The 24,934-nt window shown below is 35.1% G+C and overlaps 1 protein-coding gene across 1 annotated transcript in view; it reads left to right on the forward strand.

The window, feature by feature from the left end:
* Window positions 1-24,934, forward strand: part of SOX5 (SRY-box transcription factor 5) — a 985,194-nt gene that overhangs the window by 624,683 nt on the left and 335,577 nt on the right. The window contains exon 6 of the mRNA XM_059402806.1: window positions 12,069-12,300. Coding sequence (XP_059258789.1) covers window positions 12,070-12,300 — 231 coding nt within the window. The 5' untranslated portion in view covers window position 12,069. The remainder of the gene's footprint in view (window positions 1-12,068; window positions 12,301-24,934) is intronic.

Raw genomic sequence — 24,934 nt, forward strand, 5'->3', positions numbered from 1 at the left:
CAATAACTAAGAGATTAGTGCTACTCACTATAATAGTAATATGTAGGAATTACATTTCCTTTGGCTTTTTTTTTCCCCTTTACTTTTTATGAGCTAACAATTTGGGAGGAGTTTGCTTCTACTGTTTAAATTTTTTTTTCAAAATATATGAAACTTTCAACCAGTCATTTTGAATTAGACAGTAAATGAGAGTTATTAGCATACAATTATGATTAAGATTGTGCTGTTCAATCTTTAATAGAAAGGTTCCGTAAGAAAAGAAAGACTATTAATTTCTATTAACATATTACTAGACAGTACAAGTCTTCTCCTCCTGACACCTCTTCTTCCTCTCTGTCTCTCTGCTTCTTCCTCTTTCTCTGTCTCTGTCTCTGTCTCTCTCTCCGCCATGCACATGCGCACATGCGTGTGCATGCACACACACACACACACACACACACACACACATAGAGTTGAATTTATGCACAAGACACAGATACTTCTCAAACTTCCCTGAAAGGCCCATTCAAGGACAGAACAATAGAAATAGAATTCATCCTTGTTTCATTACCAATTATTCTAATAGCAGAAAAGATGGTCCCTTTCCAGGGATCCTACAGACAATTTTTAAAGATACTTCTTTAGCAATCTGGAGAATAGATATGCATTTCATGCAATATTCTTTCTATCCAGCTGTCTCTAACCTGAAATTTATACATGTGGCAACCATGTGTCTCAGGAAAGTCTAAAAGGCTTCTGATTTTTTAAACTTTATTTCTTTCACTCAGAAGCACACAACATCTTGTTCAACCACTTGTCCCACTTTTGGTTCGGGAAAGTGTACTCATATTAAATGCAAGTTTTTTTTTTAATTGTTACTTCTTATTAAACTCTTAATAAAAAGCTTTATAGCATGTATTTGAAGAGAAAAATCCCCAGATTTTTTTCCCTCCAGTCCTCTCTCTGTCCCAGGAACGGAGTATGTAACTCCTCAGTGCTCAGCTTCCAGACTCACAAGGAGCCGAGCATCTGGGGAGACTCAGGAGGTGAGCACTTTCACGCTGACTCAGGGACCAGCCGTATGACTCCAGTCTGGCGCTGTCACGCCTGGTTATGGAAAGGCAAGAACAATGCCTCCCTTGAGAAGGGGGAAAAAAGTCTAGTGCAGTCACAATTTTGATGTAAAATTTAAATCATCCCTCCACATCCTGTGGACTTGGAGCTGTCAGAAAGGGAAAACCCATACTCAAATGGAAAAAGCTTTTTATTCCCTCAAAAAGTATAGCCTTTCTAGCTGTAATAACAAGTTTTAGAACCACAAATCCTAATGCTAGATTATTCAAAGTGATTTAGAAATAATCAGAACAAAAGGACTTTGACACTTTTAACCTGTCGATGGCTGAAGGTTGAATGCTTTTTTTCTATTTGTTTCTGATTAATGAGAAATGTATTGTGATACACAAATTATATAATCCACAACAAATTGCTATTTATGGTTTTGTATTGTTTTCTTCCAAACTTCTGTAATTGGTCATTTTGTCTACAACTTATAAGAAATTCTTCAACATTTAAAACTCTTAATCATTTTTTATGTTTTCTTCAGGTAGTTTTGGTTGAAATTTAGTGTATTTGACAAAAGGATTCTGTGATCAAGTGGTTAGTAACTCAGATTGAGGTTTTTCTATTTTTGAGTCAAGGAAATAAAATTATAATAATTATTAAACAAACCAAAGTTAGGATATTTTTCTAAGTGGAAAGTGCTTATTGTTATATTCTTGAGTTGTAAATCATGAGTAAACTTTCAGTAATGTTTTTCAAAAAAATACAGAAATCTGTAAAAACTTTTACTAGCTCTTCTCTTTATGAAAGTGACTTTGTACTCAGGAATCATAAATGTTCTTGTAACCAGTTTTCCTTCAGTCTTGTCAGACTGAGAATGTACACTGACTTTTCTAACTATTAGGATATTACAGAATGATTACAGTAGAGTTTAATTAAATTTAATACCCTTTCTACCTTTTTATTTATCAGGAGTGCTGTTGTTTTAGGCACGTAGTAAGTGTGGATTAATGTTAAAATAACATAATAAAACATAAAGATGAGAAGTTTCAGCTGACAGAATCCTTTGTTTAGATAAATTTCGGCTTTAGAGCCGAGCTATTAGGTTACTCATAATAAAGCAATCTTTTTATTTAGGAAATTTTCTGAGAGTCTTCATCCAGTGACACATGGTCTAATTTTGGAGTGAATTTTCAGTCATTTGCAATTATTATTGAAATAGAGAAGAAAGTAGAAAAAGAATAGAATTTTGAGTTCTGAATCATTGTAGGATGGAATTTTGCTTGTCATAAACTGTTTCTAAATGCTTACCTCTCTTTTTTAGAAAACAAAACAATGCACTTTTAAAGTTTCTTTTATTGCTTACTTTAAGCACATTAATTCAAGCACTTTTGAAATATCCTGTGTCCAACTCATAAAGAGTCACTGATTCCTTTCTGGTACTGTAAAGAATTAAATTCTTATTTCTAAGTCTTCTCTAACTTCTGACTTTAAAAAATTTTTATTTTTCACCTCTTTTGCAAAGAACCCAGTACTGCCTCATTATTTGCTTGTTCTTATTCTTCCCTCCATCTCTGGCTCTTTGGTGGGCTAAGCAAGGCTGGAGAAAGCTATTTAGTAAGGGCGAGAGTCCAGTAAAGAGAAGGGCGAAAAGGTACTGAAGAAGTTATAAGTGGTGCTATTCCTATCAGAAAGAAGGGATGGTATAATGAACTACTTGATATCAGTGCAGAGAACATCTCAGAAACTAACCACAGGACAAGGTATATCCAGGGAACAGCCTTGGTAAAGGCCATTTTGAACCTTCTTGGTGACTAGCATTTTACAGTTTAAACTTTTATGTCTTATACTAAATTTTTTTCTGTAAATTCAAATTCTATTTTAGGACAGAATAATGAATTTATTGTTTAGTAGCTATAGCTTAAAAATTAACTTTTGTTTTTAGATTTCCAGCTTATGGTAAGTCTTGTTGTTTATAAATACTAGTAGAAATGAGTTTCTACTCCGGCAAAATGGATCCTAAGGATTACAAGGGAGTCTAGTCTTATTTATTACTCTGTGTTTTCCGCTTTTACCTTTCTATGAAATCTGTTTTTGTGCTTCCATTTATAGTTTATGCTAGGACCTGATGAACTTGTTCATGCTTCTAAATAACAATATAATGAATGAGGTCTTTGTATGTGGGAAGCAAAGGGTAGAGAAGTATAGAGATTGGCATGTTCTGTATCAGAAACTGATGGCAAAGAGGATTTATAGATAAGAGAAAAAAATTATACAAGTTTGAAATACTGCACAAATAAAAATTCAACTTAAAAGGCTTCTGAATATTACATATGACAGACTTGGTTATAAAATTTACATGGAATGTTCACAAAGTAAACACAAAGCTGACTCTTAGAAAGAAAATAAAGATGTTCAAAATATGTAGGAGGGAAGAAGAAAGAATAAGCCATAAAATATGAATAATAAAAATTGAAATTCATAGATAAGAGTAACAAAACTTTTTTCTTTAATAAAATGATAATGCTGACATTGTGTAATTCTGTGTTTATAAATCACACAGAAGTGCTGGTTGTTTTACTCATTTGACTGCAAAACCTATCTATTCATGCTAAATGCCCATGTTGATTTCCCTTATTAGATAAGTAACATTCTACTGTGAAAATATCTTTGATAAACAGAGTTTAATTCCTAATCTTGACTAGCTTTCTCCCAACAACCTTAATTACAAAAGAGACCAGACAAGTAAATGTAACTGTCTTGTACAAATAGTCTTATTATTAGAATAACTTGAGGCTCATAACTTCTAGAGAAGAAGTATGACCTGAGGATAGGAAGGATGAACAATTTTTATTTTTTATTTTTTAGTATTCCATATTTATTGTACCCCTTAAGATGCACCCTTTCAAATAGTTTGTATCATTTTTAAAATGATCCTGCTATGCTTAAAATTTAACATGGGGGAGTAAATATTAAAAACAAGTATTTAGGAGAGCAATTAATGGAATTTATATTAAATAAATGTCATGGTCCAGAATTTTAAAAGTTCATATTCAGAATGTTTATTTTTGTAGAATTGTTTAAAGAATATTTATGCTGCTTCGTTTATCACTTCAACTTCTCTGTCTTTTTTGCTAATCCTTTTTATACACTGCTCCCCCAAAGTAGGATGGACTGCAAGATTTCCTCCCCCTTGCTCTATTTTTTTCCAGTTTTTCCCTTGGAGAGACAATTCTGGGCTTGAGCTGCTGCCTATTATAGTGCAAAGACCAAATAGTGTAACAAAAGATATTTAACCACTTTATGACTCAGTTTCCTATTTTATAAAACAAGAAGAATAGATATACTGACTCAGAGCATTGTCGAAGAAGTCAATGAGAAATAATTACAATTATTGGTGAACTCTCTACTTGGGTTTCAAAGAGCAGACTACCTCAGTTACTTCCACAAGAGTTCTGCATTTTCTGATAACCTGCTATTTCTTTTTTTTTTAATCTTCACAATCAACAAAGATTTATTTCTAAAACTGAATTTTATATTTTCCTCCAAATTGGCCTTTCTTTCTAATTTTTATATTTTTCTTATTAGCAGTATTGTTCTCTAAATTATATAGTCCAGTAATCTCTTTATCTTTGAGTTATCCGCCCTCACTCATTCTCCTTTCCTGGTCCTCACCCTCAACCTTCTATCAGTTACTAATTTCTGAGTGTTTTTCTTCTAAAATACAGTTTTGTTTGTTTGTTTGTTTGTTTGTTTGTTTGTTTTTGATGCTGTTACTCTGTGGCTCACAAACCATCACCAGCTCCCTTCTGCCTTCAGTTTCACTTTCAAATGTTGCTTTACCCATTGAAAAGTGACCGGATTTAACCAGATCGCTGTCTAGCCTTGCCTTATATCCTTATCTCCGTTTTCTTCTCCTGTCATCTCTTGCTTTAACTGAACCATTCTCTCCATCCTGTATCATTCTATACATTTCTTTAATTTGTTAATGTCATTTCTGCTGTCTGGAATCCTCTCTTCTTCTTTGTGTCTATTGACATTGGTCCCATCCTTCATTACCCTGTTGAATTCTCGTAATTTGTAGGAAGAATTCTCTGATTATTTTAGTGAGATATCATCTCTCAATTGTCTGTCTTTTACAAAAAACCATTTACCTTAAAATATTATTTATTGATTTCTTAATTACATTGTTATCTACAGGCACATGGTAGGCTTTCAATAAATGTTTATCCATTAACGAATGAATGGATGAGTGGATATATGACTTCTATTTCCATCTAAACTGTACTTCCTTAATGGTGAAGCAGAAGGATCTTCATATCTAAGTTTCCTGTTTTCTCCATAACGTAAAGATAAATTGCTTGGCACAAAATAGACACTCGTGCAATTCATTTATTTATTCATAGAAAAATACGCTGTGTGCCAACTATGTGCTAGGAATTGTGCTGCCTTGTAATTAATTGTATCTCATTCAGCATAGAAGATTAGACTATTTGGGAGGAAAAGAAAACACAGCACAAGTTGGAAAGACCTTTATCATGCAATCATATCTTTAGCATTAATCTTGGAAAAAATCAGGTGAAATGATCTCAAATAGACCTGTACTTACCAAACTCTTATTATGTTCAAGACATGATGCTTGTCATAGGAAATTCAGGAAATTTAAAAAATTATATTCTTTTCAAGTGTTAGTGTTCTAGTTTTAGACATGATGTACTAGGAAGAAAAAAAAAACTGTTGAATGAGTGTCACAGGTTATACTGATGTTCAGTTTTTCATGTGGACTAATAATAAGAGTTGATGATGTAATTTGAGGTGGGGTGAAGTCACTTTAGCTGTGATGGTAAGAGAAAGCTTTGTGGAATAGTTGGAATTTGAGTTTGTTCTTTATAGATTTTTTTTTTACATTTTTAAATACATAACTGTAAACCTTAAGAGAAATAATATCATCATTCCAAAAGAATAACCAGTAGAAGGCACTGCTTCCTAGGACTTTATCTCTGAATTAATCAGTCAAAGGTTAACATATCTAGAGAGGAAAAAAAACTATTACATAAGAAAAGCAATCCCTATTTAAGTCTTCCATTTTATATTCATTCCATATATGAATTCCTTTCACTTTGCATATGCTTTAATTTTTTTAGAATTGCATCAAAGAACATAACCTAAAGCAGTAAATAGGTGATTCCTCAGGAATAGTTCTGGTATTAATTAATAGTGTAGCAGTCTTCCTTAAAGTTACTTCGTGTTAATAGTTTTTTACATACACATTTAAAAAATAACTAAGATTTTTTTTCACGAGTATTTTAAAAACCTAACTTAATCAGGTTTACCAGTTCTTTTACATAGAACTTATTTAAAATGATACTGTTAGCACTGAGCTGGATTTTCTTTTTTTCTAACAGTATTAAGACATTTTCTAAGAATGCTTGCTCTCTAAGACTAGATCTTACAACTACTCATAATTAGCATAATAATAAGTTGGTTTTAGATGGTAGCTTTGACGAAACAGGTATTTGTTGGAAAAACAACTATTTTCGGAAAGGGTTCTAAGTCCTGAGGACATAGCTGTGAACAAAAATAAAATTTGCCCTCTTGAGTCTTATAGTGGGAGAGACAGATAATAAATAAATATGTCGGAGGGACAGGGAGGTCCTGGCTTGGGAGGAGTAACCAAGAAGTCTTCACTGAGAAATGATGTTGGCACTAAATGAAGGGAGAGAACAGGCAAGGGTACATCTGGGTTAAGAAGGTTTCAGATTGAGAAAATACCACCAGTGAAAGAAATATGTGTGCACTGTGGATTAGTTTCCTGTTGCTGTGGTAACAATTAGCACAAGCTTTGTGGTTTAAACAATATAAGTGTATTCGCTGACAGTTCTGGAGGTCAGAAGTCTTGCAATCAAGGTGTTGGCAGGCTCCTTCCTTCTAGAGGTTTTAGGGGAGAATCTATTTCATCACTTTTGTAGCTTCTAGAGGCCACCTTTATTCCTTGGCTCATGGCCCCAATTCATCCATTTTCAAAGCCAGCTTCATAATATCTTTCAGTCCCTCTCTCTGACTTTGATCCTCCTGCCTCCCCTCTTTATGGGGACCTTTATGATTACTTTGGGCCCACCCAGAATATCCAAAATAATCTCTTCATATGAAGATCCTTAACTTAATCACAGCAGCAAAGTCCCTTTTGCCTTGTAAAGTAACATACTCACAGGTTTCAGGGATCACAGTTGGCACATCTTGAGTGGGGAGCATTATTCTGACCACTGCAAATGGCTTGCAACCTTCACTGTGCATTAGAATCATCTGGGAGCTTTAAAAAATTCTGATTCTCCGTCTCCACTCTAGAACCAATAACATTAGAATGTCTGGCAGTGGGACTCAGGCTGCAGTATCTTTTTAAACCTTTCCATATAATTCTAGTTTGCAGCCAAAGTTGAGAATCGGTGGTTTAGTTTATGTTGCAGTCTCGTACCATTTACCCTACCCCTGAGTTTGCTGTGCATGTCTGAGTACAAGCAGGGAAATCCTACATACAGAGTGACAACAGTACACACAGAGAACCCTTAGCCAATCATCGCGGACTCCAGTTTTAAATTACTTTCACATGTAGAGTAAGTGGCCTGATTGCGCAGATTGCTACAAGGACGAGTAGGGAAAAGTGACTGCATGTAAAAACAAGTTGCCCCTTATAAGGGAGGCTGTTTCTTATCTATTCCATGCATATAACTCAGCAAGTCCAGAAACGGTATAGACACAAGCTAGGATTTAGTCCATATTCCTTGATGTCCTTTTTTCCCCACATCAGCTTGAAACTTAAATTTACATTGTACTTTCTAAGACTGTGTCTGCATCTTTACTTGTATCACTTCCTGCATGAAATTACCTCTCCATTTTCCCCAGTTTCCATTTGACCTTCTTCCCCCCCACCAAAATCCGCTTAATCAGCCATTCCTGGAAATATTCTAGGATCCCCTGGTCCCCAGGAAGCCCTCAGTTTGCTCAGCTGTAAGGCCAGTCATTTCGCCCTTAACCTGAACTGTCCTTCATTATTATTTCTCCAAGTCTTCTCAACCAGTGGATAAGCTTTCTAATGCAGAGAACTTGAATCACACGTTTTTATTCCCATTAGATAAGTGTCTTGCACTTAGTAAGTGACCAGTAAATGGTTGTTGATGACTTATCAAATTAGACGTGTTTTTGCCCTGAAATTAGACATCAGTTCTTTCAAGATTTTCTTGTCTACACACAAAACTGAGTTAAAGATTCTATTATATCATCATAGCTCCTCAGGTTAGTTTCACACTGGAGTAGATTTATCGGTTTCGTGTCATAGTCTTTGAAGTCTGAGTTTTATTCATTGGCAAGTCTAGCACCTACCACAGGAATGACAAAAATCATCTCTACATGAGCACATGAGCACATGCTGAAGCCTAGATCCTTAGATTATTTCAAGGTAACCTTGCACTTCAACACAGCATGTCATGTAAGCAAGTGCAGGAATTGGAACCCAACATATCCAAGATAAACGATAAATGGAAAGTTGCTGTGATTTCTTCTTCTTCTTATTATTATTATATACCTTCCTATATTATTTGTTCTTTTTTTTTTCAAGAAGATATAGCAATTGTTAATATGCAAGGGCAAAACAGAATTTCAACATACATAAAGCAAACTTTGACAGAAAGTAGAAACAATAATTCCAATGGTAGAACATTTTTCAGTAGTAAGAAATTTTTTTTAATGCAAATCAAAATATGTCTCAAAACACATGAAAAGGAAAGCAAAATATTTCAAAACCTATGAGATGCAGCAAAAACAGATGTTAGAGTGAAATTTTTGCTATAAATGCTGGTCTTAAGAAAACATTTCAAATAAACAACATTATGTCACAAGGAACTAGAAAAAGAAGAAACTTAGCTGAAATATAGTAGAGGAAGAAAATAACAAAGAAAAATCAGAAACAAATAAAATAGAGACCAGAATAAATAATAATATAGCGCTAAAAGCACTGTGTTATTGTTGTTGTTGTTTTTCATGAATGAGACTTCTTCTGTCCAAAATGAAATGGTTTGGTAGATGAAAAAAACTCAAGAATTAACATTATTGGTGATTTGTTATCCATATTTTTAGAAATACTATGAGTTAGACTAAATATCAAGTAGATTGATAGCTCTCTACATAATTTAAGCATTTGCCTTTTTTTCTGATTTAGTAGCCTATTTTTGAACTATGAGCATTTTTACTGCAAAATATTTTTTAATCTTTAAGACCTCTTTTACCTGAATTGTATAAAAATATTCTTAACTCTGGCACATTAAGAACATTCTGTAAGTGTCTGAAAATGGAATTGAAATAATCATGAAATATGTAATTGTTTAGGATCAGGTGCCTTCTGGTATCACGACTTTTCATGTTTATGCTTTTTGCTCCATCGAACGATATATATATAGAAAGAGACAGTGGCATAGAAAGATAATTTAGATATTTAAATGACTAGATCTTTGGAGAAGAGTAGCTGTGTCTTAGCTATTTACCACATCTACCTTCTGTCTATTTTTGGACTTTCAGTTTTCATAATCATTATTAATAATAATATTAATAAAGTAAAAATCAGCCAAAAAATCATGCTTTCTATGAAGGTCATAGAACTGCATTAACTTGGGAAAGGCCAGCTGATCTAGCTTTCTGCTTTAATAACCCAGAGACTAGCTTTTGCCAACAGCCTGGAGTTTTTGGACAGTAAGAGACATAATGTACATAAGACTGAGGGAGACACTGGAATACCAATTAATTAATTTCACCAACAGTGGTAACTCCTACACAGACCATAAATACTATGGCTTGTGTAATAAATGCATAATCTCTTTATAGTCAAAGTACATATAAAACAAGAAATAATTAAAAATCCTTTTATTGATTTACTCTGACAAATCACAAAGGCCTTAAATATTTTAAATCTGTTCCATCAGCCCATTCTCTGCATGGCAGTCAGAAGTTTGCTTGGAGAGCATGAAAGCAGAATTGTATAAGTTAATATTGCTAGTGTGTAGAGCTATTAAATATAGCTTAATTTTCCCACTTGGTGATAGATGTGGTGTTGCCGATGAGACTAGGACTATTACAGCTCCAACCTCTTACTTCCTTTCTCCATACTTGTGAGTATACTTGAAGTAGACCTTAGTCATGAGATCTGAAAAAGTGAAGATACCTGAAATGTGATGACCCTGTCTACTTCTCCTTTAGATGGTGTTTCCTTGGTAGCCACCAGTATTTCCTCCTCTTTGACTGTTCTTTAGCTTATCAAGACTACCTGCTATTAGTATTTCTTTGCTAATAGATCTGATTAGTTTATTGTTAAGTATTACTGGCCAAGGATCATTTCTCTTATCAGGACATTTTGTATTTCATGTTGATTTTACAGCTTAACTCTTAGAAAGTAACCTCTCCTCATCTTGGAATTTTCTGGTTTGGTTTGTTTGTTTTGGGGGGGCAGGTGAGTTAACACTATAGTTTTAAAGCAAACAGCATCTTTTGTTTACTGAGAGTCTGCTCTGTGCTAACTGCTCTACAAGTCATTTTTCATACGGCACACAGTGTATTCTCAAAGAGCATTCCAAGTAGGTACTACATTTTCCTTTAAAGAGGAGTAAACAGAGATGGAGTAAAGCTAAGTCTCACAGCTAGAAAGGAGCAGAATCAGTATGTGAATCTATGTTTGTCTGATTCAAAGCCCTTATTTTTTTCTACTGTGCTATTATATCTTTAAAAAGTATCTTCAGTGCTTGAATGCACTGTTCTTTTGAAACCTTTCACAGTAGGAATAGTATTATTCAGCAATGATTAGAGACATCTCTTTAGTAGTAAATTTTAAATTTAAAAATCAGCGATATATCTGAAGGAAGTGGTGGGACCGTTAGTACTGTCTTACCTCCTCTCCCACTGGTCTAGAATAAGAATGGATGATTTTGTAAACATTCTTTGTTTGTCGGGCAAAAATAACAACTTTCCCAAGTTCAGATCAAGTTGCAAATACAAAGAGTTTTTTTAATTAAAAATTTTAACTCTATACTACTCCTATGTGAAACTTGTAGTGAAAGGAAAGGGAACTCTCTATTTAACTAAGAATATTTGCCACATATTTTTAACCTATAATAGTATTCTTAGACTCAAATACCAAAACAAATGTTTAATTTTTAAGTGTCTAAGTGCATTTCCTGATAGGCATTAGTTCATCAAAACATAACACCTTCATTTGATTTTTCCCTCTAACTTAAGGGGCAAATAAGCCTGAGAATCCACATCTAAATCCTTCATAGAATTGTGGAAATGAAAACTGAAGTATGTTTATATTTTCACTTTTTTTTAACCATTTTGCATGGTTGATATTAGAAATGAATGGGGAGGTGAGGAAAGAAAAATTCTCAAGTGTTCACAGCAATTGTAAAATTTATTCAGTTCTTAATAAGCTTTAAGCAAATACTGAACTTTTGGTCATGGAGTCTGTGGTTTCTTTATGAGCAATATTTCTACAATTTATAATAATCATTCTTTTAATAAATTGCAAATTCATTTTAATGGCAATCATTCATTTATTTTTGTTTATTTTTTGATGAAAGAAATTTTAGTTCTCTCCCTTCTTTTAACTGCCAACAGTATTTGCTATTCATAGATGTTCTGTCTTCAATAAGGTCTATCAAAGTGTAAAACTAGATGGGTATTTTTTCTTCCCTTTAAAATGGAATGGTCTTTCATTATGCAGTGTTCTTAGGTGAATTCTCTTGTTTAAGAAGCCAGAATACAAGAGAGTGCTATATTAGAGTATTATTCTCACAACAAACAAGCACTGTTCTGTTGCTACCTGCTTGGCCATTGTTTCTGATTGTGAGCGCTTTGCAGTGGTATTTGGATGGTTTCCTGCTCTCTGCCAGCACAAAAAGGCATTTCTGTTACAATGGCCCCTAACCACACAATGACGGCATTAAGGATTTATGTGGAGGTTTCATTATTTTCTCCTCTTTTGTTCCTTCCAGGATGTCTTCCAAGCGACCAGCCTCTCCGTATGGGGAAGCAGATGGAGAGGTAGCCATGGTGACAAGCAGACAGAAAGTGGAAGAAGAGGAGGGTGACGGGCTCCCAGCCTTTCACCTTCCCTTGCATGTGAGTTTTCCCAACAAGCCTCACTCTGAGGAATTTCAGCCAGTTTCTCTGCTGACGCAAGAGACTTGTGGCCATAGGACTCCCACTTCTCAGCACAATACAATGGTAGGTTTCTCATGGGCTCTGGTGCCTACACTTACTCTTTGACCAGTCTACTCCTCTAACAGTTTGGCTTCAATCCTTTGCTTTATAATTATCATCTACTTAACAGCCAGACACAAGATTCACTCCTAACATCTTAGAATTCCTTGCAAGTAAATTGATTCCAGTAGGAAGTACATGATATGCTATTTTACCCCCCAAGAATTTTACTTTTGAGACACAATTTAATTAGGAGAAAACACGTATACATATAAGAATAATGTTCAAGTACTGCATTTAAAGTTTGTCAGCATGACAGTTGGATGTCATAGTATTTCTAATAAGAGGTTTTTCCAGGTAGACTTACAACGTATTTTGGACATCTCCACCATGATAAATCGTTTTCAATTTTTTACTTTGCCCAGATTGGATTCCAGTATTCCTTTACAGTACTGGGAATATTATAGGAGAATGTATTTCATAGAAACTATAGTTTTTTAATGTGACTGCAATACTTTCTAACTCAGTCTCATTCATATTTTTGTTTTGATAATTCACTAATTACCTGGTACCTCCAATTTCAGAATTTGCTTCTCAGGATTATTTATCTGCCCCTTCATCCTGGGGTCTGGATCATTGTCATTGCAGAAGATTAGGAAACCGTGGTTTCACGGATGAGGGGGAAGAAGGCAGCATAGCATCTTCAACTGAAGCTTAAAAGTGCACGCATGCACACACACACACACACTCACTCACTCACTCACTCACCAGTAAGGCTTTTAGGTCCTCCTTAGGAACTTAAGTACACAAAATAAGCATGTTGGCAAAGTTTTAGCTGCCAGTAAAGCCAGGCTCGCCTTTTCAACATGGCTGCTTGGGTAGATGTCGTGGTTTTGTGACCTTCTGCTCTTCTACCTCAAGGATAGGGGGGCGGGCATTAATTGGAACCAGATTATACCAGCAAAAATGTGTCGTCATACCATCTCATAGTTTTAAGATGACTCTAATTCTGTGAAAGGCTTTTTTTTTTTGCTTTCTCTAGAAAATTATTACATACCATAAATGTGCTTGGTATTGAAATATGCCCACTTATGTATGTTATTGCATTACTGTATATAGAATTAAATCAAGAAGAAGAATCAGATATCTCCTAATAACCATGAAATGGTTGCTACTTTTTGTCACTCAGATTCGATTTAAATACTTTTTCAATATTTTAAGCCTCATAGGTCAAAATTTCACTAGTGGATTATTTGTGCCAAGATTTTCCCCCCAAGGATAGTATTTCGGCTAACACCATGTAACACTTATATAGATGTGGCATTTTAATCACATTATGTATATTAACTCATGTAACCTTCACAATAATACGATGACATGTTATTATTAGTCTCATTTTATAAATGAGGAAACTGAGGCACACAGAGGTTAAGTAGTTTGCTTCCGATCACAGCTGATACAGAGGAGAGCCAGCGTTGTTTACCCAGACATTCTGGCTTTGGAGTCTGTGCTTATAAACACTATAAGTTCTTCACAAGAGCACATGCATATTTTATTGTCTGATTATTACTTTGTTGGCAAGCTTAATTGTACTATCCATAATTCCTGATTAATTTTTTCTCTGCTGTGAGTTTATATTAGTTATGTGCAGTGATACAACTTTTGGGACTCCTCTCATGAAGGTTATACTAGGAAAAGAAAGGTGGGAAATGGTAGCACACAGTTCAACAAGGTAAGGAGATCGGGCTCTCCATTTGGCATTGCGTCCCTGCTAATGCCTTTTCTCTCTCAGTATTTTGACCATTGGCTTCTCTGAGTGAGTGCTTCTTAGTTTGGTTTTCCTGTGACACTACTCTAAGCATAAACACACAAATTTGAAGGAGTGAATATAAACAGTTATAACCAGAGGAATGATGCCAAATTAAAGGAGAGATTATTTTAAGTATACTCAAGGATGGGTATAAGAAAAGTATATTAAATTATGTTCGGTAGTTGGAATGTGGGGATCCTGTGGGGATGTTAGTGAGAAGGAAACTGGTTTGTAAGGGAGAATTCAGTTCAACTAGATACAAACTGTGAATTGCCTACTTTGGACCAAGTTTTTTGTTGTTATTGTCGGGCACTGTGGAAATAGATTTGAACAAAACACAACACCTCCCCTCCAGCAACTTCACCTAGAGCTCACCTAGAGCAGCACCTGAGCCAGGGTCTATGAGATCTCCTGAAAATAATTGGAGAATTCTGTATTATGCATACATGTGAGTAAGATTATAGTTCTCGGGGCACCTGGGTGGCTCAGTGGATTAAGCCTCTGTCTTTGGCCCAGGTCATGATCTCAGGGTTCTGGGATCGAGTCCCACATCAGGCTCTCTGCTCAGTGGAGAGCCTGCTTCCTCCTCTCTCTCTCTCTGCCTGCCTCTCTGCCTACTTGTTCTCTCTCTCTGTCAAATAAATAAATAAATAAATCTAAAAAAAAAAAAAGATTATAGTTCTCATCAGATTCTCAGACAGATTTCGGGATACTAAATGGTTTAAGTACATTTTAGTGACATGCTGACACTTTCTCTTATATGTGTCCGGTTCGTTTCTAAATATGTTCCTGCCTAAAATATTTCATCCCATCAATTTTTCATCTCTTGGGTAGACAGTTGGAAAAATCTCTCATATGATCTCAGATTTTTAGCCTCTCCTCTTTTGGGTTTTCCTTCCAATATCCACTAGACTTGTTTCCCTCACAACTGAGTTAAATTGTTTACCTCACTTTGGGAACTGTGTGTCCTTGTTCTTATAGGACTTAGTCTAAAACTCTTTGTCTTAGCATAAAACTCTTATAGAGTAGCACCAAACTATGACCTTGGTCTTTTCTCTTGTCATTTCTCACTGTGGACCCACTATTCTTGTCAGGCCAAGTTTTTTGTGCATGTTCAGAAATACACCAGGTGACCTCGGATGACACAGGTTTATTCTTTCCACCTAGAAAATATTCTCTTTTCATATTTTACCTTCCTGGTGAACTGCATATAATTATATATAACTATATTATGTGGTATATTAATATAAAATATTAACATATAATCACTATATATTAATATATAATTAATGTAGAATATATAAAATATATTTGTGTTTCTGATACTTAGCATATAATAGGCAATGTATGATTATTGATTAAATGGCAGAATTCATGAATAATAGTAAATGTGTTTTGGGCGAGGTTGTTACGACTATTCATGGTGAATGTGCTTATTTTCTAGAAATTTAAGAAGTAGAATGTACTAATGTATTGTACTCAGAAAGCGGAAAATATGTCTAATTGGCCTGATATATTCACCTGTTAAGCTCTTTGATATATTTTATTCATTTATCAAAATGATTGAATATATTTATCAAATTGTTATTCAACACAAGTCATTATACTTTTTCTGGATAGTAGGCCATTGTAATATTCACTTAACAGAAACTTTTATTTCAGTAGGAAAATATATTTTCATTCTTTTTTTTTTTCTGTTCAGTATCTTTGAAAACAGACACAATGTTTCATGGTCTCTATATCATAGAGTTCAATTTAAGGGAAAAAAAAACAGGTTTCCAGATTTCGTTGCCTATTTATATGTGACATTCATACTCCATTCTTAAATTAAAAAAGGAATGAGAGGTCCACATTTTATATTGCCAATATAGTTTAGAGACAAAGTATAACTGATGAGTAATCCCTGTAAGGCTGGCTGGAAGTTAGAGAGATGCTCTCAGTGTAACATTTAAGTTGGAAAATATTTTCTGAGGATAAAAGTTCTGTACACTTCACAACTGTTGCCGTATAAAGATCTTGAGGAATTAGGGTTGTTTGTTCATATGCAGGATATGCAGGTGTTTGGAACTGGGTCAGATGAAGATGTAATTCTTCCCTTCTGAAGTTTGTTTATTGCCTGAATATTTTGGAGAAATAAATTAAGTTCCTTACTAAAAGTAACTTCCATCAGCTATGCTGATACGAATACTATAATTCTGTTCTAGGAATGCTTTACTCAACTGTTCAGGGTGCATTATAGGTCAACTGTCTTAAGCTATTTAATTTTTAAAAATTGTAAGATTTCTAGCCAATGTAATATTGAGACATAGATAGCTAAAGCACGAAAAAGACTGATTCTGTGGTTTCCTTCTCTGAAGCTCTCATAATCTGGCCAAGCAATGAATGGCAAATTTTGATTCCCATGTAATCTTCAAAAAGGGGAAAGACAAGGTTGTAAAGTTTGGTTTTGACATGAGTGGAAAGGCAGTTTGGGGCTTTATTTTTATGGAAGATCAGATCTACCCATCCTGTCCCCTTCTTCCCCTCCCCCCCTTTTTAAACATGGGTTTGGAGACTGTCACTTTAGAGTTTCAGAGACAAGCAAGAATCACTATAATTTCTGGCTCATTTTTAATAATGGTTCTGATACAAACGAATTTATTTCATGATGCAAAGATCTATTGAGAACATATCTTCATGTCAATCAATGTGATTATATATGAGCACTAGAAAGGAACAGAATGGGTATGAGGAGAAATCAAGTGGCAGCATGAGAGGCAGCCAAGGGACTCTGTGGTCGCCATTTTGGAGCTTATTTTCTGTCTGGTTGCGTACTACTTCTGCTGGCTGGATTGTTGTTCTAGTGTCAAATGTGATGTGAAATGAAAAGCTTGACCACCTGTGGTTACTGAATAGTCAATTGTCTCTTTCTTCTTACTTTTTTTTTTTTTTAACAGAAGGTATAGTCTTATCTTAGCCAAACTCTCTTTTGACTTCTTAAAATCCTTGAGTTCAATGAATTGTTTCATGTAACTATAGGATGGCTCCCTCTTAACACTGATTTTTAAAATATATAATTATTTATTTTAACAGTACAGTATTTTTATTAAAAAATAATAAAGTGAGTTGCTCACTTTATAGATAGCTAAATTTTATATGAAATGAAGACTGTGTTAGGGTATAGTTTTTAACATTTAAAGATCCATTGGATTTGGAAATAATTTTTAATATGCTTTAGTATCTTATTCAATGTTTATATTGATAATATTTTCCTGGAATTGTTTAAAAAAAAACCTCTGGATACATAGTGTTTGGGGCTTAATAGTTTGATTTATCTTAATGTAAATGTGTTTAAACATTGCAGGGACACTAGTTATCATAAAGCAACACTCAGTATGAGTCAGTTTCTTCCTGATGTCCATCAAAAGAAGACAAAGGTGTCTTTTTAAATTGGATCTCCTGTAGAAGTAGGGCATATAGCTGGGAATCGAGTATAATATAATAGCAAGGCTCTGAGGTGTAAAATCCAGCCTTATACAGTGAAGGAATTCATAGAATGCATGTCAGAGAGAGGCTTTTACTTGCTCAGGTTCACTGTCAGCTTCTGGGATTCTTTGTTTACCCCTAATAATTTTAATTGTTATATTATAGTTGTGTCTTGAAATATTATTTATATAAACTTTGCTTATAACCTAATAGTTATTAGTAATGTATTTTCAATGTTTGACTAGGATAATGTTACGTATAAAGTACTATTCAGATAATATGCAACAGAAAAGAGAAAAATACATGTGAAGTCACAGAATAGTACCTTAATTATGGTATGGTGAAGATTCCTATATTCTATATCGGAGTTTTTTATAGGCTTTTAAATTTCTGGTTACCTTTGTACATCAAACTTAGCATAAGTTATTGTGATGGTATAATGCCTACTGTTGTTAACACCAGTGTGGTTATTGTGCCAGTTCTAATAATGAGAATTTCATTGTTTAGGGAGAGCAGTCTCCTACACTCTAGACAAAAGTGTAATTACTTTTGAACGATGTGGAATGTGCTCAGTTTAATAGCATGGAGAATAGATTCAGAAAGATTCAGATAAAGTAAGCTTGGAAGCCATATGTGCAGTGTGGCAGTATAAAATTATGATAGTAGGCTGTGTAATTCTCTACACACATCCCCGATTTCACATAGTTTATCTATAAACTGTTGTTTTTGTAAGAGATAGGCTTGCTTATCTGAACAAGGCCAATTCCATTGAAACAAGGTGAAAATGGTGACAAGTTTATATTTGTTTTTTATGGTAAATTGATGTTTATCATACAATGAAATTACATTGTTACAAACATTATTCTGTAAATGGTGTCAGAAAATACCACAAGAGGCTGTTTATCTAGATATAACCCAAGGCCTGTATTTGAATGTAAGTGGTTCAATCTTTATACTTGCATTGTTTCTGAGAATTACCCCCAGGGCTAGCAGGAATGAGGACTTGTGAAAAACAATCGGTTGGGGTTCATCAAAGCCGCTGGATAAGTTGTGCAATGGTTCATGTTGTCCTGTTGCCTTAAAATTCCATTCCTTCTGCTTGGGGGAAGGTTGAATATTAAGTGGAGAAAACCGTGATTCGTATGATGTCCATAGTATTTGAAGTACTACTGTTGAGTTTAAAGTCAACCGGGACTTGAGAAATTAGGGAATGTACTCTCCCATGGTAAGGAAGAATGTGCTACGTGGGAGTTGTGAGCTAGTTCAGGATACGTGATGAGGGTCTACCATTAGCATCCCCACAAAGTGCTGTGCAGTGACAGGTAAATAAACACGACCTTTCTAATGCTGTGGTAATGTGGGGGGGGGATGTGTTTGCTTAAGAAGATTTGGCCTAGGGGGTGCCTGGGTGGCTCAGTGGGTTAAGCCTCTGCCTTCGGCTCAGGTTATGATGTCGGAGTCCTGGGATCGAGCCCCGCATTGGGCTGTTCGCTCAGCAGGGAGCCTGCTTCCCCCCTCTCTCTCTACCTGCCTCTCTGCCTACTTGTGGTCTCTCTCTCTCTGTATCTAATAAATAAATAAAATCTTAAAAAGGAAGATTTGGCCTAATGAATTTGATGTCTTTCATTAAATAGGGAGTGTTGTGGAAAGATTCAGCTCAAATACAGACAATTCAGCAGAGATAGAGAAATGAGTAAGAACTCTTCCTCCTTATAACTTTTTATATAGTATGAAGACAAGACGAGCACAAAACCATCATAATTTTATATAAAATATTAGAACCCTGATACAGGCTAACCAAGTGCTAGGGAGATTCACAATTGAATGATAGCTCATTTGTGGGTATCAAGAATAGATTAATTTGAAATTGCTTCCACAAAAAAAATGGATTCCAAGATACTAAAAATATATAGACACATTGGATCAATTATCATTATACAAGGTCTTCAGTTTATACTTGAGCGTAATTTTTCTTTTGCCACATTTTTTCCCCAGAAAAAATAAGTAAGAAAAAAGAAAAGAGAAAGTTTAAAAAAAAAAACCAAACCCCCCCCCCCCCAAAAAACCCAAAACCAAAAACTGGAGACAAAGCATACCATAAGGTTCTTATTATAAAATATGGAGAAATTAGTGAAATACATGTCTCATATTCACAGGAGTACAACCACCTAGTTTAGTTTTTTGGGTTTTAAATGTTTCCTTTCTTTATCTGGGTGACCACCTTGAATGAAGTGGAAAGAATGATGAACTACTTGGCTAGGATATTGGAAATAGAAAGGACATGAAGAGACAGTGCTGGAAACTTACTCGAATGGTGTTCCTGATTTTGTGGAATGGATAGGTGTCTGCCTTTATCTCATTTGCTATTCTCGGACCTGCGTAATAGAATCATTTGTATTTGGGAGTGAAAAATAATGCAGAGTTTGGGGGCTAACCTTCATTTTGTATCTTTGATATTTTGTTTTTAATTCTCCCTCATTTTCTTCCTTTGATTCTTTCCCTTGTTTGCTCCTTTTTTACCTCTCTTTCAGTTTGCCTCTATCAGAAAACATTCTTTTTTTTTTTTTTTTTTTTTTTTTTTTAAAGATTTTATTTATTTATTTGACAGAGAGAAATCACGAGCAGATGGAGAGGCAGGCAGAGAGAGAGAGAGAGGGAAGCAGGCTCTCTGCTCAGCAGAGAGCCCGATGCGGGACTCGATCCCAGGACCTGAGATCATGACCTGAGCCGAAGGCAGCGGCCTACACCACTGAGCCACCCAGGCGCCCTATCAGAAAACATTCTTAATGGGTTCTCTTGTGGATCTCAATGGAGCCATTATCAGGAAGGAAGACAGCATTGGAGAATTAGCACCATTGTGCTCTCATATATACTTCCTTCTTATTTACATATATTGCCTCTTGGGGGCTTGCCCAACTTCCTGCAGTCAGCCTAGGTTACTCTTACTGTATGCAATTAATAAAGGTCAGTTGGTTCTATGGCATCATTTTCACTGATTTTTAGTTAGTTCTTCACAAAACCATATGGCATATTTACTCAGTTTATTCAGAAATCATATTCTTTTACTTTTTTTTCGTGATGCAGCATTGATAGTTAATTATGATTTTATATTTAATGTACTTACTGGGGGAAAAAGAGGACTAAGAACTCTATATTGTTTCTGAAATTATGTTTGAAACTGTGCATATCATTGACTCCAAGTGTCTGGGACTTAGTGCTTTACTGGATACTTTATGGTCTTTGGGTGCCTGTTATATTTTAAATTAGCTTTTATATTTTAAATTAGCTTTTATATTTTAAATTATTTGACAGCTTCTGTCACTGTTTTCAATCAGTTCTTGATTATTTCCTTAACTCAGTTATTGTTTTTTGGTCTTCATATTTCTTTCCTAAAGTTGAGATTTTATAGTGATTGGTAAAAGGTAAGAATAGAAGAATGGAGATTATTCACATAACTAGAAAGGAATTTTGATGGTGCTGTCAGTGTATTAACTTAATATGAGTGATAATAGCAACAAGTTTGTCATTATTTCTTATTTTATAATTGCAAAGGGCCATCACCTAAGGGAATCCAAAAGAAATAAGAATTTTGTGGTGTTGGTGCCTGAATTCTAGGAATTAGAATGAAATCTACAAGTCTAGGTAACTCAGTTGTCAGTATGACCTCAAAATATTTCAAATAATAACACCATATTCCCTCTTGGCTATATTAGTTAGGTACAACTATCCATACCGTACCTAAAAAGAAAGAAATTATCTTTGTATAGCAAACACTGGCACTTAATTTGGATCTTAAGAAAGTGAAGTCATAAAAATAATGTAAGGAAGTATTGGGTTTTCATTCTAATTTCTTTTCCTCACATATTTTGGCAATTAGACTCATATCCCTTTCTCTTTCAGAAGTACAGATAAACGCAAATACCTGGATTTGGAGGGGTGGGTTAAGTTTTTTAAAAAATAGAGAGGAATTCAATAGTACAGACAATCTAATCAGAGGATGGAGGAGCACTTTCAAGAGAAATGATTCCCTAAGAAATGTCAATCTGAATTCAAAATGAACAATATTTGTGTCACATTAGGTACACTTAAAAGCATTAAGTGCATTTAAATTCTTTACTTCTTTCACAAGGTCTGAGATGCCCAAAATTTGTACTGGCATTAAAGCTGTCGCTAAAACTGAATTCATGAAATATTTTAAGAGACAGCCAGTTTTGATCATTTTGCGTCCCCCCACCTTTTTTTAGAAAGTAAATTTTATGTTTTTCCTCTGCTGTCCAGAGGAGAAAGCTGAAAGTTCTTTGTTACTTGAAGCGGCATATAAAGGTAAAGCTACCTTAAATTTACAGTTGTTATCAGTTCCTTTGGTTATATATCTTCTTTATACAAAGGCAAAACGCTTTTTAAAAAATTTCCCAGAGCCCATTTTTAGGAATGATCCGTGTGAGCAGATCAAGTGTGAATGTAAGGAGAGCAGCCTTGGGAGCTCTGTGACACTGACATCACGTGATAAAGTAAATGAACACAAGTGACTGGATTTTGTGTCTTATTTAGTCAAGGCTGCTTCTGTGGCAGCAGAGCAAACAATGTTATCATTATATAGAGAAGCCGTGTTTACTCCGGTGTCTCTTCTTAGCTCTTAAAAATCCAGCCTGTCTCGAGATAAAACAGTTAATCTTGTTGGTCGATAACCCTAAATGAGAGAATAATATTCTAAGAGTGAATAAAAAATTTTAGATGGTGGTAAGATATTAAAAAAAAAAAGCGCATAACTGCAAAGGTACTGTTAAGGACCTTTTTTATCTAGGTATGAATATAATATCCATACCATGTAAAAAGTCCACATCTATATTAATGAGTAACAAAAAACAGGTTATAATAACTTATAGCATGTGTATACTCAATAATGTGCTAAGTCTGGTAAGCACCTCTGCTTCCAATACTAGATACTTCCCTCTATGTACACATCTGTGGCATAGCAGAGGGGGGATTGTTGGGTTGTTACCAGGCTCCCTCTTTGGGCTTTGTGGCAATTGCTGGCATGCTTTTCACGCTAGGGACACAGGAGTCAGAGAACATGCTTCTTGTGTATCTGAGATTTTGATTTCCCCAGGGTCATCACTAGCATATAAAAAGCAACTTTGAAAGTCATGTGTGAATATGTCTTATAGCCTATCTACAGTCTGATAGTTGCAATCCAAATATGGGAGAGTTCAAATAGTCCGTGCTCTTTAGAATGTGATAGCTAATAATTAAAAACAGGAATGTGTAATATTTCAGTCTCTTCTATGTACCAGCCACCCTCCATTTTTGTTATCTCAGCCAATTTGATGTCAACCCAGTGAGTTCGACAACGGTTATTATCCCCAGTTTATGGACAGAAAACAGTCTTGGATAAAGTAATTTGCCTAATGAGTAAGTTGTAGAGTTTGGATTCATGACTTTGGGACCCAAGCCCTTAATAACTGTGCTTACTGCCTCTCTACTCCACACACATTAAAATCGTTTTTATAGTGTATTTGAATAAATCAGAATAAATAATTTTTTTTAAAGATTGGTTGATTGATTTGTCAGAGAGAGGGAGCACAAGCAGGGGGAGCAGCAGGGAGAGGGAGAAGCAGACTCCCCACTGAGCAGGGAGCCCAAGGAGGGACTCGAGCCCAGGACCCTGGGGTCATGACCTGAGCCAAAGCAGACACTTAACCGACTGAGCCACCCAGGCGTCCCAGGAATAAATAATTTAAAAATCTCTTTAGAAATACATGTGGGTGGATAGAACTAGAGGGTATCATGCTTAGCGAAATAAGTCAGTCAGAGAAAGACAACTATCATATGATCTCCCTGATATGAGGAAGTGGAGAGGCAACGTGAGTGGCTTGGGGGACAGGAAAAGAATAAATGAAACAAGATGGGATGGGGAGGGAGACAAACCATAAGGGACTCTTAATGTCACAAAACAAACTGAGGATGGCTGGAGGGAGGGGTTAGGGAGAGGGTGGTGGGGTTATAGGCAGTGGGGAGGGTATGTGCTCTGTGCTCTGTGCTCTGTGCTATGGTGAGTGTGTGTAAACCCAGTGATTCACAGATCTGTACCCCTGGGGCTAATAATACATTATATGTTTATAAAAAATTAAAATAAATTAATAAAAAATAAATAAAAATAAATAAAAATTTTAAAAAAAGAAAAGAAATACATCTGGGAAATTCAGACAGAACAATTGTTGCTTGACTATTATACCTTACCTCAGAGACAACTTGATTTTTTTTTTTAATCTTTTTACCTGGCTTCAAATGGACCAAGAGATTTAACTATTTCACAATTGGTACTAGACGTTCTGCATAAGCTGGTGGGAAATATATGGGATTTTAAAAGATAGCTTGCTCAACTTTTCATAAAGATTCGTATTAAGTTCTGGTCTCGCTGTTACACTATTGGCAGAGCATAGTGGTTGATCACATGGCACTAGTGACAGAATTACTGTGTAAATTCCAAATTCTGCTGTTTAATATTTTATGGCACTTAGCAATTATGGAACTTTTCTGTACCTTATTTTTACCATCTGTAAAGTGGGTTTTAGTTAGGATAACATCTAACTGAGAGAATGTTAATGTTTAAAGGAATCAGGACACATAAAGCACGCTGGGGCCTGGAATATAGCAGGAACTTAGTAAATATTAGTTATCAGTTAAATGAGTGCCTAAAGACATATTTAAGTTCTATGATCTAGGAGAAGAATGGTGCATCGTATTAAATGTCAGATGCTTTCTGACATTTCTACGAGAAAATCTAAAGCTAAAGGAAAATCCTTTTTGAAATGAGAAGTCCAATAGAGTCTCAATTTCTTGTCATTAAATGGGTTTTTAAAAATTTTAACTATCAAAAAAGGACATCATTATCAATCTGAGATACTTCCTCTCAGTTAGATATTAATGACAGATTCAATTTTCAGCAATATCGTTCATTAGCAGCCAGATTTTTGCTTAATGTTATTAAAGCTGTTCATCAACAGCAACTAGCACCACCACTACCATCACAAGAAAAATCTACCTAAGCCAAGTCAGAACTGCCTTTTGATAAGAGATGTAGAATGTGGTGGTAAAGAGCCTCAACTCACCGGTGAACTGCTTGGGTTTCAATAAATTTCACGTTGTATAAGGTATCTAAGTTTTGTGGTGTCTCTTTGTGCCTTTGGTTTCTCATCTGAAAACCGGGATAATAATTGAACCTCTGGATATACACAGGTGTTAAGAGGATAAAATAGAATTTTCGTAAGGGGCCTTGAACTGTGCCTGTCACATAGCAAGTTCATAATAGAGGCTATAGTTCTTGAGTAATTCATGTTCTTTTTAAAAAGATTTTATTTATTTATTTGACAGAGAGAGACA

The sequence above is a fragment of the Mustela nigripes genome, chromosome 6 (genome assembly GCF_022355385.1).
Source record: "Mustela nigripes isolate SB6536 chromosome 6, MUSNIG.SB6536, whole genome shotgun sequence".
Classification (NCBI taxonomy): Eukaryota; Metazoa; Chordata; class Mammalia; order Carnivora; family Mustelidae; genus Mustela; species Mustela nigripes.